The sequence below is a fragment of the Acinonyx jubatus genome, chromosome A2 (genome assembly GCF_027475565.1).
Source record: "Acinonyx jubatus isolate Ajub_Pintada_27869175 chromosome A2, VMU_Ajub_asm_v1.0, whole genome shotgun sequence".
In the NCBI taxonomy this organism is placed as follows: domain Eukaryota; kingdom Metazoa; phylum Chordata; class Mammalia; order Carnivora; family Felidae; genus Acinonyx; species Acinonyx jubatus.
In genome coordinates, this window is record NC_069383.1 from 69,030,635 (window position 1) to 69,050,390 (window position 19,756).

A 19,756-nucleotide genomic window follows, 5' to 3' on the forward strand; every position below is an offset into this window, starting at 1 on the left:
GTCAAACTGTACTATGGTGTTTTCCCACTTATGTCTCTTACTAGTTTGTAAGCTCTCTGGGTGTAGGGACTTATTCTTATTAACTTTTAAATCTAGTATCTTGTAACCTCTAGCACATAATCAACTTGTGTCAAAATCTGTTGAAATACAGATGCTGTTTTTATTTTAGTGACTCTGTGCTCAGTAGAAAGACATATTTAACCCTTTGTTGTCAAATAATGTCGACAATTAAAAGCATAAGTGCAAGAACCACAATGAGTAAAATAATAAGGACTCTAAAGTGAACAGAAATACCTACTTACCCTGTGTGAATTCTGTGCTGTGTGTGTAATTAAACAAGCTGGGGATGAATCTTGTGAGGGGTGTTTATGAGTTAGAATCCATTTCATGAAAATGCCATTCCTACTTGGCATTCCCATAAGGCGGCACCATTAAAAATAGCATCAGGATTATAGCAGATTATATCACTCTTTGCTCATAGATAACTTAATTTTCCATTCTTTCTCACTATTATATATATATATGTATGTATATACATGCATATATTTATATACATACATATATATGTACACATACATACACATATACATATACCCACACATACATCTATTAGAAGATGGTCCTTATAACTTTAAACATCAACTTTTTTTCTATCAAAAACAATTAAACCTGAGTCTTCTAGGTGGCTTTATTAATTTTGCAGCAACCTCAGCTTAAGAAAGCTGCAGGAAGTTACAATTGGTTGGTGCGGAGGAAGTATAATCCTACAAGACACATGTATGCAGCCACCAGGGGAAGTAATCATTCTTTATTAGAAAACGTTCCTCAGTGGCTGAATCGAAAGCCCATTAGGAAAGGCCTTTGATTCAAAGCCCATTCAAAGAAACTAATATCCAGATAAACACAGAAGTCTCCAGGTTGTCCATCTGAAGTTTAACTATGTCACATGTGAAAGGCAACTCTATAAACACCAACAGCCCTGCCACAGTGACCAATGAGCAGCCAGATGTGTCTGCAATAATATCCCACAGCTTCACATCTGGGTCTCATAGTTGGCTCCCACTTGTAGTTTTTTTTCTTTTTTCCATTAAAAATAGTTAAAATCATTTGGCTTTAAAGCTTGTTTTGAAAATAGGGAGAGTTTTAGTAAAATACCAGTGAAATGCCTTTCGTGTAATTTCTCTAACTGGCATCACAAATCCCAAAGATACTGATTTAACTTATATCTCATGCAAGCTTTTATGATTTCAAAGTCCCTTCTTATGTGCCTTTTCCCATTGTTTGTTTGAACATGACTAGTCCTATTTTCTTACTCTCAAATGAAAAGCAAATATCTGAACAATTATTTAAAACCTGAATGTTAAAATTATGATGTCAAAGGGAATATGAACAACTAGGAAGTTTATAGTTACTCATCAGGCTGGATTATCCAATCTTTAACCTACGAGAATTTTACCTGGAGATTACCAGATCTGTTCTCAAGCTATTTGTTCTTACAGAGAATAAATTCAGACATTTATCAGAGAAGAAGGAACCAATATGTTTTCAGGCCCATTACGTGTCAGATGCTGAGCCGGGTGATACATTTACTCATTGGCTCCTTGCCATCCCCAAGAGCAGAGGTGGTTTTACCAGCCTTACACATGAAGAAGCCGAGGGTTTTAGAGTAAGTAACTCATTGTGAGTTATGTTGCTAATAAATGAAGATGTGAGAGCCTTACTTGAAGTCTGTTTGGTTTCAAAGGCCATGTCCCTTCTAGTCCACTGTGACGTGTCCAGTGCTTCCTACGTATATGTAATTCACTGCACCAGGTGAAATGTGGGACAAGAATGTCAACAATAACATGCTTAGCTCTATAGAAGCTCACCCTTACGTAGAGGGAGGAAAGGTAAGACACATGTATGAATAACTACAATGCAAACTTAAAGGCAGAGCATGATAATGTGCTACGGTGGAAGTGTAGAAAAGGTTCCTTGGAAGTACAGAGGAGAAAAGAACCACCTTAGTTGGGATAGGATGTGGCAGGGAAAGAAACTGGAAAAGACTTCTAAGAAGAAAGGATCCATGCATTGGGCCTTATCAATGGTAGATTATTAGGAGAGAAGAGAAAAGGGAACGTGGGCAAGGGTACAAATATGAGTGCAGGAGATGTATCTTGGTCATCTGCCTGGTTCACAATAATTCTCTCATTTTTGGAGATTCCCTCAGTACATAGGTATCTAACTTCTCAGGGACAATTAGTTCATTGCAGGGTTGATACTTGACCCAGCACAGATCACATCCCCTGAACTGGCTATGGTAAATTTTGAACTGAGATACAGAACCTGTGGGCTGGCATATGAGTCAGGTTATGACAGCATCCTATTGGTGAGGTCCCTCAAGCAGCCTGGATCTCTACTCTTCCCGAATCCCAGTTCTTCTTTTCTGTGGATTTCCTAAGTGCATGGGTGCCTCTCCAGTAAATCACCCGTTTTGCTTACGCTAACCAGAGGTGAAATTTTCTTAACTAATGCAGCATGGAGCACATTCAGGAGGCTTCAGGTTGTTGCATTTGGCTTGGAGGTAGGTTATATGAAGATGTAAACAAGCAGAAAGAGCTGGAAATGCATCTGGGCATCCTCATAGATGTTGCCAAGTACAGGCTGATGATTTTAGACTTTACTTTGGGGACACTAGGAGTTATATTCAGCAACTACTAATACTACTGCCACTACTACTTTCACTGGCCACATTTATGGAGCACTTTTCATGTACCAGATGCTTTTTAAGTCCTACTGCTTTAAGTACATTAACTCATGTAATAGTCAGCATATGAGCGAGGTATTATTACCATCATCTTATGAATGAGGAAGCTAAAAGTAAAGAGAAGCTAGGCAACTTGCTCAAGGTGATACTGAGAGTTTATAAGTAATCTTTACAAATATTAATCTGGTCAAGTGCTTATAATAGCTCAACACTATACAGACTGGAGGTAGAAAGACCAGTTAGGAAGCCACTTCCTAAGATAAGCAAGAAGTAGAGGGCATGGCATAAAGTCAGTGTCAAATCCACCTGCTAGTGGACTTGAGCTGGTATCCATGGGAGTCTTCTTACTACTATAAATTTGATTGGATGTGGAAACTAAATGAACTATCAAAGATTACTCAGGTTTGTACCCTGGATAGCTGCAAGGTTGGAGGATGCATTTTACATGGGAGAGGAGTATACATGGTAGGAGTAAGGTCATGGATGTGGTTTTGTACAAGCCTGGAAAAGCTACCATGCGGTATGTGGACAGTATTATTGGCTCACACTGTTCAACAATGGTCAGTGAACGACAAGGCTGACAGAATTGCCCGAGTGCCACTATTTCTTCCAGGAAATGATGGTTGGTGGATATTTACAAATGTTATAAAGTTAAAGTGTTCTTTCTCCAGAAGCCCAGAAGATCAAAGCAAAGCCGCGCGGAAACCTTATGGTTTCTTCCTTGTTCTCCCCTCTGTTCCACTCAGGTAAACACCCTAGACATATAGGCCACTATGAGACTCTGAGACTGTGCCTCTTGCTCTTCTTTCTTTTCTTCTTTTTTTTTTTAATTTTTTTTCAACGTTTATTTATTTTTGGGACAGAGAGAGACAGAGCATGAACGGGGGAGGAGCAGAGAGAGAGGGAGACACAGAATCGGAAACAGGCTCCAGGCTCTGAGCCATCAGCCCAGAGCCTGACGCGGGGCTCGAACTCCCGGACCGCGAGATCGTGACCTGGCTGAAGTCGGACGCTTAACCGACTGCGCCACCCAAGCGCCCCTCTTCTTTCTTAACATTACTGAATTGCATCCAGAATCATTTAGAAGAGTCTGCATCCCATAACCATATAAACCTCGTCCTTGGAACCCCATAAAAATCTTATGATGTAGGAGCCGAGGATTCCAATTCCTTTTTCTCATGCTCCACATAAAACATGCTTTTCAGAAATGCAAACCTCTCCTCTACCGTGTAGATGAGTAGGTTATACAAAAATGGTGAAAAGTACATGTGGTCTCTCCATGGTAGAGTTTCTGCTCTTTACAGTTTCAGTTCTTGCAAAAGACGATCACACAGACCCTCATGTGGAAATAAATCCTTCCACGGCCAATACGGCCATCACATGCTGCGGCCATGCAGGGCCCAGCCCCGCTGATGCTCTCTCCGCCAACTCCTCAGGGAGCATTACCAACCAGCCCCGGGAACACGGTAGAAGTCACCTTTGAGGAATGTATCAGATAAGGTTCCTGTGTAATTTCCAGACTCAGAACAAGTGAACAAGCCGAGCTGTTTCCTCAGGCTTGGATCTGATTTCTGTGCATACACCCGAGCGTGCTCACGGACCACCCACATGCTGGCGGGAAGTGGCTGGGCCAGCCCTGCTTATATTAGTCTCTGCAGGATCATGCACTGTGTGCTCTGTTGTTTGCATGTAAAAGGAGGTTCAAGAGGAGAGAACACCGGCCCACTTGGTGGTTGATGACAGTCCAGTTGTGAGGGATTACACTCCTCTTCAGTTTTCCTGTTCTCCAGTAGGATTAAACGGGGCTCTTCACATCATCTGTTTCACAGCTCTGCCTAGAACACACTCTCCTCCCCTCCATTGGTCTAAATCCCAGTCTCCCAGAGAGATCCTGCACTTGCTATCTGCCTCATATCATTCAGCACTTATAACCTCTCTTGGTTCCAGATTCAAAAGTCCTTTGTGAAAGGCAGTGGTAAAGAGAATAGCCCTGAAGTGCAAAGGACTTGAGTTCAAATCCCCACACTACCACATCCTGACTGAGTGACTCTTAGCAAGTTACTTAGCTTCTCTGAGCCTCAATTTCTTCAGTTGCAAAATGGAAATAGTAATGACTGCCTCATCTGAGTTATGAGGCTGAAATAAGGTAATGCCTTCAGAGAAGCCGGCATAGTGTTTAGCACATAAGAAACACAAATTAAAAGTTAGCCATGATTTAAAAAAAAAAAAAAGCTAGCCATGATTATTATTCCCAATAAAAACATATCCTATAAGAAAACAGAAACTGTGTTGCACATCCATGCCCAGAACTTATTCCTATTTTCCTCATTGCCATTATATCGTTGTCACTGCAGGAAGGAACATAGCGTGGTTGTTACAAACGTGGGCTCAGAGGTCAGACCACCTGGGTTCAAACTCTGGCCACCTCACAACTAGGCTGTGTGCACATTATTTAACTGCTCAGTGCTGGGTAATTTGTCAAGTCGTTGAGTTGACTCTTCAGCAAAGTGACTTGATAAATTTGCCTACTTTCACTCTGAATACCACACTAAGGAGCATAGGATTTTCTCTTAGAGGCAACAGGGAGTTTTAATCCAGGGAGTGGCGTGATCAGATTTGCATTTTAGAAAGATTATTTGGCTAGGGGTCCAGAGGGAAAACCATAGATGAACAAGCACGGATGTAGAAAGACCACTTAGAAGGTTAGCATTATCACAGATGTAAGGTGATGCATATGAGTGGAGACAGTCTATCTTGGTGACAGACTGGGTCTGGAAGATTAAGGGGGGAAAGTTGCTAATGTTAATGATGAAAGTTCTGCTTTAGGGCCTTGGGTATATTGTGATGTCTTTAACTTAAAGAGAATGCAGTAGGAAAAAAATTCAGATATGTGAAAATAATGAATTAGTGATTACAGATTCTAGGAGACACCTGAGTGGATCTGTCTGGTGTGTAAGGTGGAATTTAGGAGGGGGACGGGTGGGAGATATCAATAGGCTACCATGTAGTGCTTGAATCCACAGAAGTGGAAGAGGTCTCCACCAGACAGCATATTGGGAGGAAAAGGAGAGGCTGGGGGCACGACCACGAGGACCACAGCAGTGTACGAGAAAAAGAAGTTTTGGGGAAGTCTGAGAACTAGCAGAGAGTAATGTTGTGGAACTCAATGGAAGGATATTGTTCTTAGAATACGAGGAAGTCAACTAAGCTGGATGACAGAGAAGTCAGGGCAGATGAGGGCTTAAAATAGCCCACAGGATTTGATGGATAGGAAATCCCTGGTGACCTTAATGATAGCAGTTTTACAGACAAGATGGCTTGGCTCCTTGTCCGGTACCTAACACATAGTAAGAACTCAATGCATATGGATGACAGGGTGAAAAATTTAAACTGAAAGTTTAGTAAAATGGGAAAGAAAACCAAGAGGCATAGAAGAAGATTGTAGGTTGGTGAACACATCTAAAGTAACGGAGAAAATCTCTCATTTTTAAAATACAAATGCCATGAGGACACAGCCCAGTTTGTCTCATCCCAACAATAATTCTTACCTGCAGGGACCAGTCCATGCAAGTGACTACTCGGTGCTTGGACCAATGCTCATCGTAGAATTGACGATTGAAAGAAAGGTTGGCTCCAGCCTGGACATCCCTAGGAGGGTTTAAACATCAGAGACAAATGTGATGCTTCAGAAAGGGGCTTTATCTCTGCTGCTCATATGGAAAGAATGAAATGGCAAGAGCATGGCACTCGCTGAGGCCAAAGCATCAATTTACATAGCAAGCGCTGATCATAAATAAATGAACTAACAGTGGTGTCCTTTATGAAAAGTTTTCCCTAGCCTGGCCCAGGAAAGGTTTCCATGTGTTGTTTTAAACCTGGTATGAAATGTCAAATAATTATCTGGCTCTCACCTTGACCAGTCCCGAAAGCCTTTTCTTCCTCCTAACAAGTTCTATCTTGAAGCAGAGTTTACTAGAAATCTCTCAGCTATCAAGGGAGCAGAGCCCACTTGCAGATTCTTTGATATCAATACCACCTCATCTAGCCTTAGACCAGAGATGATACGCATGTTTCTATTTACCTGTAATATCTGAGTGGTTGTAGTGTTGCCTCCCTGCTCAATAGCAAGTGGTAAGTTTTATCATGAGACAGGCATAGTGGAGAGTGGGGGATTCACCAAAAGTAGTAGATACTTAACATAGACCAAAACATTATCTGGGCCCAGGAATACATTTTGGCCAGTGTTTGCTTGGCTGATACTCAACTGGCCACAAAACCTCCTTTGCAGAACCCTGCACTGGTCATGCATTTGCTCCACAAGACTGAGTGCAAATTGAGTAATGCTGCTTCTGTGCCAGTAGCTTTTGGACCTGCACAAAAAGCTACCTATATTTCTTTAGCATCAGTTCAAAAATTCCTCCACACTCACTTTCTTCTGTTCATTTGCTTCATCCCACTGCCTTGCACCCTGTATCACTTGTCTTATACAGCTCTTGTTCAGATGGTGACTTGGCTCCAGACTATTTACTTGGGCTCCAAATTGGCTGACTTAGGACTTTTTTTTCCTGCTAACCCTTCTTCAACTCCACCACTGCAAACTCAGGCAAGAGGTACGCACACACAAGTAACTGCCAGGCACCCAAAAGGAAACAGGACACAGAAAATCAACTGAGCCACAGAATAATGGCTTTTTCAAAGAACAAAAGCATCTCATAATGTGTATACGCAAACTATTACTGTCTCTTTGGAGTAGTCTAATGATGCTGTCAACTGCTTAGAATATTTTCAGAACCTCCTTTTGAAACTGCTTTTGGAGCCTCTGTTACATTCCCTTAAGCATCCTCAATGATGATACACTGTTCTTTGAGAATGTATTTGAATTCTAGAAACAGCAAAAAGCCAAGTCTGATGACTAAGGCAGGTGATCTCAACTTTTCATATTGTTGTTGGCCAAAAGAAATCAGTGGCTAGATTTATTTCTTATAAATTCTTATAAAGTGGCTAATAAACCTGGCTAGATTTATTTCTTATAAAGCTCATAAAGTACCTTCCAGTATACCCACAGTGATGGTTGACGGCCACTGTCTTTCACATTACATATGCTACATTTGGAGGATCATTTGCTTTTATTGATTAGTTTTTAGTTTATCTTTAAATATATCCCTGCACAGGTGTTGCCTATAAGACACATACACATATACTCATGGTATCAAAAAGAAGAAAAGGGTTGCAGTCTCTCTTAGCTGTTCCCCACATCAGTGAAGGGCTCCCATATCTCATGTTTATTTTTGTTCAGCTTCCTGTTTGCTTAGACATCAACAATAGATCTGCTGGATACAACACAAATCTCCTTTGCTGCTTATAAGAATGTTTTCTCAGAGGACAATGTACGTGACTCTGCCAGTCTCTATCACCTGGACTGTTCCCCAGATATCAAGTTCAAAAGCATTTCACGGAAGCACATGATAATTACAGGGAAACTCTAAGCCAGAAGTTATAACCAAAGCCCTTAGTCAAAGCTGTTCAGCAAGATCAACCCTGGAATTTCATCCTCCTCTGATTTGTTTGGTTTAAGATTTGCCTAGTCAATACATAAGTGAATTTAGAATCAACAATAATTTATCGCAGTATTTTTTTTTTAAAAGAACATGCACACAAGAAACTAACCCATCTTTTTCCTCTAACTCCCGACCGCTGTAGTCAAAGAAGATGTCAGAGTCTTCTGCTAGTGCTCTTTCAATTACCCGTATTGTCCGATCAAAAAAGATGAGAAATTCCTCTGAATGAAGGATCTGCTGTTTTTCTTCCTCTGTCAGCTCCCGTGGAGGGGCTTTTTAAGTAAAAGAGATTGTCAGGAAAGAAGAAAAGGACAATTAAAACATTTCAAGAGGAATCCAACTCTTGAAAGAGACTATTTACCAGAAAAGTGATCAGACAGTAAAACAAACCATTGTTAATATTGATTCTAAATAACTCCTAAATTCACACCAAAGGTTTTTATGGATGTTTCCCCTGATAATTACAAAAAAGATTTCATATCTAGACTAATTACTACTTTGAAGAGTTGAAAAAGATTACAAATGAAAATAAATTGGTGTTTTTAGCAATCAATTCTGAACGTTACTTTCTTTAAAACAGATCTTGAAAAACAGCTCAAAGAGTACATAATAGAAAAATCTGTAAAACTAAACATATTGCATACTACTATAAAGCTGCACATGTGAAATCACTAAGAAGTATCTATAATATCATCTGGGTAGCATCTTTCCTCTCTCTACTAGATACATTCATTCTATTTTAGATGGTTAGCTGCTAAGGCCGGCTGACTGTTATATAGGTTCCATTCAAAAACTGAAACATGACCTTCCAAACCTGCTTTCACCTGAGATACCTTCTGCTTCTTTTAAAAAAATTTTTTTTTAAACATTTATTTATTATTGAGAGACAGAGAGTGAGTAGAGGAGGGGCAGAGAGAGAGGGAGACACAGAATCTGAAACAGGCTCCAGGCTCTGAGCTGTCAGCACAGAGCCCGATGCAGGGCTCGAACTCACAAACCGCGAGATCATGACCTGAGCCGAAGTCAGATGCTTAACCGACTGAGCGACCCAGGCTCCCCGATACCTTCTGCTTCTAAACAAACGTGGAACAAATAAACACTTCTAGAAGACACCTCAAAATAATTTTTATGCCTTTCTTTTCTAGCATGATTAATCTTACTGAACCAAATTTGAAGACATAAAATGAGAAAAAAGAGATTAAATAATTAGCAGTATGTCACAGTGTCTGAAAGTCAGCTAACCTCAGAGTCATGATTAGGTAACATAGACTGTTCCTTCAGTGGCAAGTTTACATAAAATGATAGAGAAAAGATTAGGAACTCCCCCAGACCGAACAGCCCTCAGAGGTAGAGACTGTCAGCTGAACTTCTGTGGTTCTTCAGAAACCCCAGGTCAACAACCTTGCAGAAAGCACTCAATACATGTTTGATGGCTTACTTTCTGTAGGACCAGACAGTCCTGGAATTTAAGTGACAGGAGGAGGGTAGTGCAATGCAATCAGTGTCGAGTTCCTAGAGGAGTCTCTCACCCACAGTCTTGCCCAACACTTCCGCTACCATCCCCATAACCATTTCTACCTGACCACTGGCTCAGAAAACCACGTAGGTGCAGTCAGCGGTAGCAGGTTTTATGCAACTTTTATTTGTTTCAATTACTAGCACCCCGAAGCAATTGTCCTGTGAAATCTGAACTGTCTGGAAGCCCTCCTGTAGACCCAAGGATCTCAAGCCTTTGATGTTCATAGTGTCTTCCCCCTTCCCACCTCCCCGTCCCTGACCCAGACCACAATGCAGGGCATCTGGCAGGTCTCCAGAATCTGTATATTTACAAGAAACTGGAATTATTATAATGCAGTTGGTTCACACCTTGAAAAATGCTCTCCGGACAATACTATAACGAAACATGATTCACCTACTAGAACAGACGATCATTTCACAAAACAGTTTACCCTGCAGTTTCTAGTAGCCCTGCATATAGTTAGATACATTTCTTCGCTGCTGAAGCCTCCAGGGCCCTTAATATGCCAATGTGTATTGGGACTCTCCAGGAACCTCCATCAATACCTGCTGAGCAGAGTTGCCCACATACTAGTTTGTGAAACGGTGAAACTGGCAATGTGTGGCTGTCAATAACAAGGACTCTACAAAACCAACCTGGAATCCAACATTGACTCTGCCCTTTGCTAACTTTGATTTTTTAATCAATTAAAGCTCTCGGAGTAGCAGTTTTATCTATAAAATGAGGTAATGATACCAAAACTTTAAGTCAAGCATTCAGTATCTGGTAACTGAGTAGTAATTTATTAGTCTACTTTCTAAAACTCCCATAAATGAGGCATTTGGATTTTTCACTCTTATGTAAGTTCAAGAAAATAGTAAAACTACTAAATGTAACCAGGCAAAAGGAAAAAAAAAAACCCAAAAAACTTTAGGTTCATGTTGTTTTGATAGTACTGTCACATACATAAATAAACTTCACTAAACAAGGATACTATAGGGTCAAGAAGAATGTCTTATTCTAAAAGCCCATATTCATATCTTAGTTACTATTGATGTATGACTTGAGACCCATCTGAAATTAAGCAGAGAAATGGTCATTTGTTTCTCCTTATCCTTTTTAAAAATAATATTAAAAGTATATAACCTACTCTCTGTTTATCTTTTTGAGTTACTTCTATTTCACCTGTATCTTTCCTTACAGGTCTATTACCTTGAATAAAAAGTAGTATCTATGTAATTTTCTGTAATTTTTTCTTCCCTGTAGCTTATTGTCACTTTGATCTCAGCTTTCAAGACATACAACTTCTTCTCTAAGAGAAACATAAATGGCTGATCAAAGTGTATTTGCAGAGGCCAAGTTCAGGTAGGTGAAGCAGTAACCTCTCCAGATATTATATTTGACAATACAATATTTGGCTTGAAATTAAATTGCTACTGAAGCAAAACAAAGGATATATTTTATATTAAGCTTTGATGTCTAACAGGGATCAAATGACATGACTTGTTAGCATAAAATAATAAGATGCATGTACAGACAAGTACTTTTTGAAAGTCATAAACAATATTCAACTTAGGAATTAAATAGGGCTATAGTTATTTTTGATAAAAAATCCCAAACCTCCCATATTTAAAAATCTTTAAATTGATAAGTGTTGTTGCAATGTAATGAAAACATAATGGAGTATCCAGGAACCGCAACCAAAAGCTGTATTCAGAGATAAACCTCTCGAGACATCATATTTCATGAAAGAAAATTGGTTGATTAATGGAATCCGCAAGGTTCAAACTACAAGCACAAACAATTAGAATCAGAATTGTATTACTCCAAGGTAGACCCCAAATTCTCCCTGATATATCTGTTTCTGTAGCTTTTCCCTATCCCTGACCCCTAACGAATTATTTTCAACATGTTCACTGCATAAAAAGGTATTAATTAATGTAATAGCAAAAGACATATGAGAGCAAAATATATAATTTTTGGCATTGACAATCATTGGTTTCTCTTATTAAGTTAAGCAGAGCTATTATAGCAGGTTTGTTGTTTGTTTTTGCAACACAAAACATAGAGTATTTCTGCCAAGAGTTAAAAATATTTTATGCATGTAAAGTGGCCTTTTTTTTCCTTAAAAAAAGAGAGATTCTTTATGAAAAGTCGAACGCATAGATAAAACTAACATATGATCCAAATGGAAAGAGTTTTCATACTTGCCAAAATTTACCTGAACAGTTATATTTAGCTTGAATAACAGCTGTGAAGACAATGTACTGAATTCATGAAATCTGAAGTTTAGAAGATGGTCTAAGTCTATGACTTCGTGGTTGCAAGATTAAAATCTAGTATACGTTTTATTTTAGAGTCTTCTTTTTTTTAATAATAGAAATGTTAATTTCTCTTAGTTTTGTAGATGAAAATATTTGTATATGTGTCTTTATGATGATTCTATCCTATTTGGTATGTTTTCTTTAGTTTTTTTTTTTTATTGACGTTAATAGGTATTTTTCCATTTATTTCTTTAATTTACTCTATTTACTATATATCATATTTTTTGGTTTCAGGCTTGGGGGATTTTTTTCTCTGTAAATCTATAAAATTCATAATGAAATTCACAATTTATATTGAGTACTTTACAATCTTTCCTTGAGTTCAAGAGCTATTTTACAAAAATATTCATTTCAGAAATGTCTTGCTTTGTTTAAAAGATACAGCTTTGAGTTTCAGTATGAAAAATTAAATCTTTTAAATATTCTTCAAGAATATATGTAAAAGACAAAAAATAAAGAAGTAAATTCCCACATAGCTTAAATATTAAACCCAATTAAATAGGGACAGTGGCTCTTAAGGGATTTTACTGTGAGATCATTGCATAAATATGAGCAAGAAAACCAAACCAAGCTAATAAAGAAGGATATCCTCCTCTGAAGTTAATGTGAGGTTTATGAGTTAATGTGCATTTACAAGAGCTAGGTCTGATTCTGTTGTTTTAAATCTCTAAACATGAAGATCCCTGAACACTTACATATAGAAATTTCCTAAAATTTGATTAAAAGCTAACATGTACCTGCTGTTTTCTCTACTCCATTGTGGAAAAATGGAGTGAAAACAGTAAAATATCAAACCCTTATTCTTTACTGCTTAGTGCATTTTGATATCATATGGGCAAAAATGTCAAAAGCTAGTGAGCACTGTTTTTTTTTTCCCATCTCCTGTTCACCGTTTTTTTTTTTTTTTAACTCCAAAAAAGGCTAGATTTCTCAAAAATGTGCTCCCTGGTTTGAAACCGTGGATGTCAAGTTTCAGCCCAGAGCAAATTTTTATGGGTGAGTAATAAATCCCTGAAACTCAAGGTTCGTAAGGGAAGTGCTGACACAGCCCTAACTACTATGCAGCCGTGTGAATGGCGCCATGATTATATCTGCTAGAGATTCTTTAAAAAGTTTGCAAAATACTGTCTTGCTTAAAAAAAAAAAAAAAAGCCAGAGAGAGTCTGATGCCAATATAAACATGCTTTTAACCCATTATGTGCTAATTTGCAGAAAAGCCATTAATAGAGAAAAAGGCACACAGAGCAGCAGTACAGGAAATGTACTTCAAACTCCTTTTTGACTTTTAACAGGACTTTAATCAATTCCATGAAGCATGAGTAACAGTTAAAACTGGAGGGTGTTTTTGCTCAGAACTTAAGAAGGGGGTTGCAGTGCTTTGCCAGAGAAGACAATTTGGGGATTGGGGTGGGGGTGGGAGGGAATCTGTGCCAAGACACACACAAGACACCTTGGCTCCTTATCACCCAGAATAGCTTAAGGATGTTTTGCAAGAGGAAAAACCTTTTATTTGTTTATTTTAATAAATCCTGACTTGGTTTGTCTCTTGCTATACCTGTGTTTAAAAAAAGTTCTTACAATTTGAGGTAAAATCTCTCCAATCAAATGCATTTAGACTCTCTCAGAAAAAATAACTCTCATGCCTTCTGTGGATGCCACTGTTAAAGATGCTGAATCTATTCCCTGCCTTTAGTCGTAGCCCAGAACTTGACAGTAATCAAAATCATTCAATGCCTGAGCCGGCTGAAGTGAGTACATATGATCAATGTGTACCCATTCCTATAAAAGTCCCCAGCGACAACGGTGTGCCACATACTATGCTGGAGCCACAGGCATCTTTAATTTAATTTTTTTCTTTATTTCAGAGAGAGAGAAAGAGAGAGAGCATGAGTGGGGAAGAGGGGCAAAGGGAGAGAGGTAGAGGACCTTAAGCAGGCTCTATGCTCAGCACAGAGCCTGGCGCAGGGCTGGACCCCACCACCTCTGGGATCATGACCTGAGTCGAAATCAAAAGTCAGATGTTCCACCGACTGAGCCACCCAGGTGCCCATCACAGGCATCTTTAAAATTAAAAAATCAAATGAACTTATTTTTTTTTTAATTTTTTAATGTTTATTTATTTTTTGAGAAAGAGAGAGAGAGAGTTTGAGCAGGGGAGGGGCAGAGAGAGAGAGGGAGACACAGAATCCGAAGCAGGCTCCAGTCTCCGAGCTGTCAGCACAGAGCCTGATGTGGGGCTCGAACTCACAAGCTGTGAGATCATGACCTGAGCCAAAGTCAGACGCTTAACTGACTGAGCCACCCAGGCGCCCCTCAAATGAACTTCTAATGAAACTTCTGTTGGTCTATATTTGGGACTTAGCAGGGAATATGGAAGTATCTTTTAATTTTTTAATAATGTATATTTATTTTTGAAAGAGAGAGACAGACCGCAAGTGGGGCAGGGGGAGACACAGAATCTGAAACAGGGTCGAGGCTCCCAGCTGTCAGCATGGAGCCCAACATGGGGCTCAAACCCACAAATCACAAGATCATGACCGAAGTCTGATGCTTAACCGACTGAGCCACCCAGGCGCCCCTGGAAAAATCTTTTAAATCTGCACTCTGTGTTCAGACATACTTCGTTTGTCAGTAAGAATGACGATTTCAAAATTCTTTTATCTCCATGGGCTAAGAATTTCACAGGGATACAAAATTAGATGTTTAAGGATAGAGCACCCAGAGGATTGATTGCCTTCCCTTTTCTTTTTTCTTTCTTGCTTTTGACACCCAGTGCTATGTCAGGATGATACCATCATGATAAAAGGTATAGTCTTTGGTGTCAATGGCAAATCCTGCTCATGCACTTCTACAATGTGTGTCCTTGGGTAAGTTTTTAGACCTCTCTCTTCCTGGTTCTCCATCTATAAGGTAAGAATAATAATAGTATCTGCTTCAAAAGGATGTTCTGAGATGTAGATAATACCTGTAAAGGGCACAGGAGAAAGCTGAGTACACGGGAAGCCCTTAATAAATGCTCATCATTATTATCACTGAAACATGGAAAGTTTCGCTCTTCATACAGGCAGAGCTATGGAAGCACACTTTGAACAGTAGAGTTAATAGTAATGATCATTGCTAATATTTCTGTGTAGATCACATGAATAAACTTCAGAATTTATTAACAAAACAATTATATCTGCTTCTTCCCTTTACTGTTATCATTCAGAATACCCGATGCGGTGCACTAGGTAACATGACAATTGATAACAATTATCTTATGTTTTCACTCTTTAGTAATAATTTTACTGAATTGTGACTGGACTTGTTGCTGGAATTGTGGCTAGCTTGCATTTTATTTACTTCTTTCTCTCGCACATGAGAAAGTGGCAGAGAAAGAGGGAAGGAGGGAGAGAGAGAGGGAGGGAGAGAGACAGAGAGAGAGAGAGAGAGAGAGAGAGGGAGGGAGGGAGAGAGAGAGAGAATCCTAAACAGGCTCCAGACTCAGCACAAAGCCTGATGCAGGGCTCAATCTCATGACCATGAGATCATGACCTGAGCTGAAATCAAGAGTCAGATGCTTAACCCACTGAATCACCCAGGCACCCCTCTATTTTATTTACTTCTATCAGTCAAAAAATAGATGACTCTTGCTTTGGGGATTACAGTTTATGGTGCTAAATGTAATGTGCTGAAAACCTTCCACATAGGGAGTATGCGTTTAATTTTTACTTACCAGGATAGCCCCTAAGTTGGTAAAAAAAACAACAATAACAATAAATTGATGACTAATTTACCTCCCATACCATACCTTCTTTCACCTCCTGTTTTTGGTCTTGGTTTTCCAGTTCTGAATCATGGCCAACTTTAGGTTCTACCATTTCCTCATCTTCCTCATCCTCTAGAAGAAAGAAAGAGAAAAATGCATTATTTTCTTTCCTTCAAATCAAAGCCTTTGGTTGATGGTGGGAGGTAGGGCCAAAGGGTAAAGTTCCAATCATTTAGGGCAACTTCTAAGTAAATCAGTCCTCAATGAATGCCCAAGATATATGTTCATGAATATATGAATAAATTATCTCCAAAAGGGGCCTCTTTGAAAGTCCCCCAAGCTGCTGAGAAAACCACCCGAGTCGGCACCTGCTAACATCCATCTCCAGGCCCTCACCACATGGGATGTCTTGGAATTGCCTCTCTGACCTCTGAAGCTTCTTCAGAGATGACCCAGGAACAGATCTCAAAATGTTTCCACCTGGGGCACATTCTCCACAGGGAACACCTGCTGTACAGACGACTCATTTCCAATTTAATTCTCACCAAATTAATTTGTTTTTGACCTACAGGAAAGGGTTAAATACAGGTCTGACCCCAGGTCAAATGCCATTGGCAAGTAAACAACCAGGGGGTAGAGTCCCAAAAGTCACTGCCATTGGCCTGGGAGAAAGCAACCAACCTGAAATCGCATTTACACATTCAGAGCAGCTCATGCATTAATGTGAATTTAATGAGCACCAACAAATGGACCCAGTCTGCTACCACTGCCAGATGTTATAGTGCCCTTCCTGCCCTATGCAAATGTGTGCTCGTTCTGTCTGCTCTCAACCTGCCTTTCTTAGAGGCCCCTTTCATTATAGAGTGCTTGAAATCATCAGCCACAAAGTAGAAGATGTAGGGGGGAGTCAAGGTGTCACAAGAAAATCCAGTGTAGAGAAATAAAATAATACAAAAAATTAAAACTTGCTTTCACAGTTTAAAAAATATATTGTCTTCTCTCTTAAGTATAATATTCACTGTAGGTTATTTATTTCATTGGTTCAGATGGAATTTAAAAGAAATGACTTCACTTCCTCCCCTGCCCCTACATTCATTCATATATTCATTCATCCATCAAATATTTACAGACTTTCTGTAAGATCTCAAGCTCTATGGATAGTCTCATTTCCATCATAATAAATCCTGAGATTTACATCAACTGAAAATTTCAGCCCCAACCACTTAGGGAATGCATTATAAATGCATACCTAAATGCCCAAATAAATATCTGCAGCCTGAAAAGCAACTCCAAAAGTCTGACTACATTAAGCAAGTGATCTAGGGAAGAAATATCAACTTTAAAAATTTGAACATACAAAGTGTAGCATTGCAATTTAGATATTAAAAAAATTTTAATGTAAATTTTCATTGAAATACAATACTCTAAGTGCATATGTATATACTGTGGAACCAACCTCATTACTTTATAACCACACTATAAACATATCAGAAAGAACGTAGAACACTTTTAAGGAAAATGGTCATTTATTAGTAACACATTTACCATCAGTACATTATTTCTAATACATACCTAAGAGGTAAAGAGTTGCACTTGGAATTTTGAAAAGAACACTGAGTTACTCTGATTTTTAGACAAATAAACCCTTAAAGTGTTGTTATAAGCAGCACATTTAAGTCCTTATCCATATATAAAGATATTACTGCTATCTACCCATTAACAACCTGCTTGAAAAGTCGTGAACCTGCACATCATGTATCCTGATCCAAAGATCTGAATAAACCCTTAAAGTGTTGTTATAAGCAGCACATTTAAGTCCTTATCCATATATAAAGATATTACTGCTATCTACCCATTAACAACCTGCTTGAAAAGTCGTGAACCTGCACATCATGTATCCTGATCCAAAGATCTGACACAAAACCTTAGGAGGTACTAGCCTCCTCTTCTGGTAAACCTGGGATGGAGAGGCAATCTTCAAAAGTCCACTAATCTGCTAGTAAGTGGCTCTATTTCTGAACCTTCTAGAGACATTTATTACTTTTTTAAAGTTTTAAAAAATTTATTTAAATTCAAGTTAGTTAACATACAGTGTAGTCTTGGTTGCAGAAGTAGAACCCAGTGATTCATCACTTACATATAACACCCTGTGTCCATCCCAACAAGTGCCCTCCTTAATGCCCGTCACACATTTGACTCATCCCCCCATCCTCCTCCCCCTCCAGCAACCCTGTTTGCTCTCTGTATTGAAGAGTAGAGACATTTCTTTAAACTTACTGGATTTAGCAGCAATGCCCTGACACTTACAAAATGCAAGTAAATACAACAAATACAAAACTGATAGGGCATGTATTATGAATTGAGTCCTGTTTTGCCCTCCCCCCAACCAAATATTTGTATGTTGAGGTTCTAACGCTTAGGATCTCAGAACGTGACTTTATTTGAAAATAGGATCATTGAAGATATATTTAGTTAAGATGAGATCAGACTGGAGTAGGTGGGCACCTAATCCAATATTATAAAAAGGAGAAATTTAGACATGGGCACACATAGGGAGAATGCCAGGGGAAGCTGAAAAAGACTGGGGTGATGTTTCTACCAGCTAAAGAATGCCAAAGATTGTTAGCACACAACCAGAAACTAGGGACAAGGCACAGAACAGATTTTTCCTCACAGCCGTCAGAAGGACCCAACCATGTCAACACCTTGATCTCAGAATCACCTGGCCTCCAAAACTGAGACATTCCATTTCTACTGCTTAAACCACCCAGAATTGTAGTACTTTGTAAAAGCAGCCTGAGCAAATTAATACAGCCAGTAGAGTGCCCTGCTTTCTATGACCCTATAAGGTAGTGGAAGAGATACAGGACATATACCATAATAACACCTAAGGCAAGGATGTAAAATCTAATTTATTTACCAGAACTTGATACCATCAGTCTAATAGATGAAGAGATAGATTAATCTCCCCCAAAGAAACTCACAACCACATCAAATTTTCAACTTTTGTCTGGTTCTGCCTGTTTTCAGATCTACGATCTGTAACCATCAGGCATACTGCCTCCTTCGTCAGAGCATGATGTAAAATAGAAAGGCCTTGCGGAAAGGCCTAAAGTAGAAGCTCAGTTGCAGTGTAAGGACAGGCTTGGAGAGGCTCTTCGAGGTGGATATGGCGTGGCCTCCATAAGAATCGCTCTTCTGCTTCTAAGAGGCAAGTACACACAAGGCTCAGCTGAGGAGAAGTTAGGTTTCACATTCTGGACAGCTATATATGATGGGCTGTCTTATTTATTAAGGATACATATGCTGCATCCACATTCTATTCACATTCTCATGTTGGAATCCACTGCCCTGAGACCAGACTGTCAATGCCTACCACAAAGCATTAGTTCCTCTGGCTGAACAGATTCACAAGTTGGGCAGGGATCAGCACATCAAAGGAAGTAATTGATCTGGGTCTGAGCCTGGAGTCTGCATCTTGCCAGCCCCTTGATTTTACATAATTCATAGAAACTCTTGGAGGCCCTGTTTCTTCATCTGCTGAATTGGGATAATAATCCTTTCCTAAAATCCAGTGTTGTTGTAAGAATAACCAAATTAAATAATTGATCTGAACTTTCTTTTTAAACCAAGAGAGTTGGGGATACCTGTACACAGAAACCTCCAAACAAATGTTGCATTAGCTTGCATATCAACCAAACATTTATTGAGCACTTACTATGTACCAGGTGCTGGGAATATGAGAAGGAATAAGACAGACAAAAAAAATCCCTGTGCTCATGGAGCTTCATTTGAGGTAGGGGAGAAAAACAACAAACAAATAAACAAAATATATATTATATCTGATAAATGTTGTGGGGGAAATAGAAAGCCAGAAAGGGA

At 39.2% G+C, this 19,756-nt stretch overlaps 1 protein-coding gene across 5 annotated transcripts in view; it reads right to left on the reverse strand.

The window, feature by feature from the left end:
* DYNC1I1 (dynein cytoplasmic 1 intermediate chain 1) overlaps positions 1–19,756 on the reverse strand; it is a 313,205-nt gene that overhangs the window by 110,254 nt on the left and 183,195 nt on the right. For all 5 annotated transcript variants that reach the window (XM_053218428.1, XM_027071928.2, XM_027071927.2 and 2 more), the window contains 3 exons: positions 15,917–16,006; positions 8,414–8,576; positions 6,295–6,394 (listed from right to left, as the gene is read on the reverse strand). In XM_053218428.1, the coding sequence (XP_053074403.1) occupies positions 6,295–6,394; positions 8,414–8,576; positions 15,917–16,006 (353 nt within the window). The remainder of the gene's footprint in view (positions 1–6,294; positions 6,395–8,413; positions 8,577–15,916; positions 16,007–19,756) is intronic.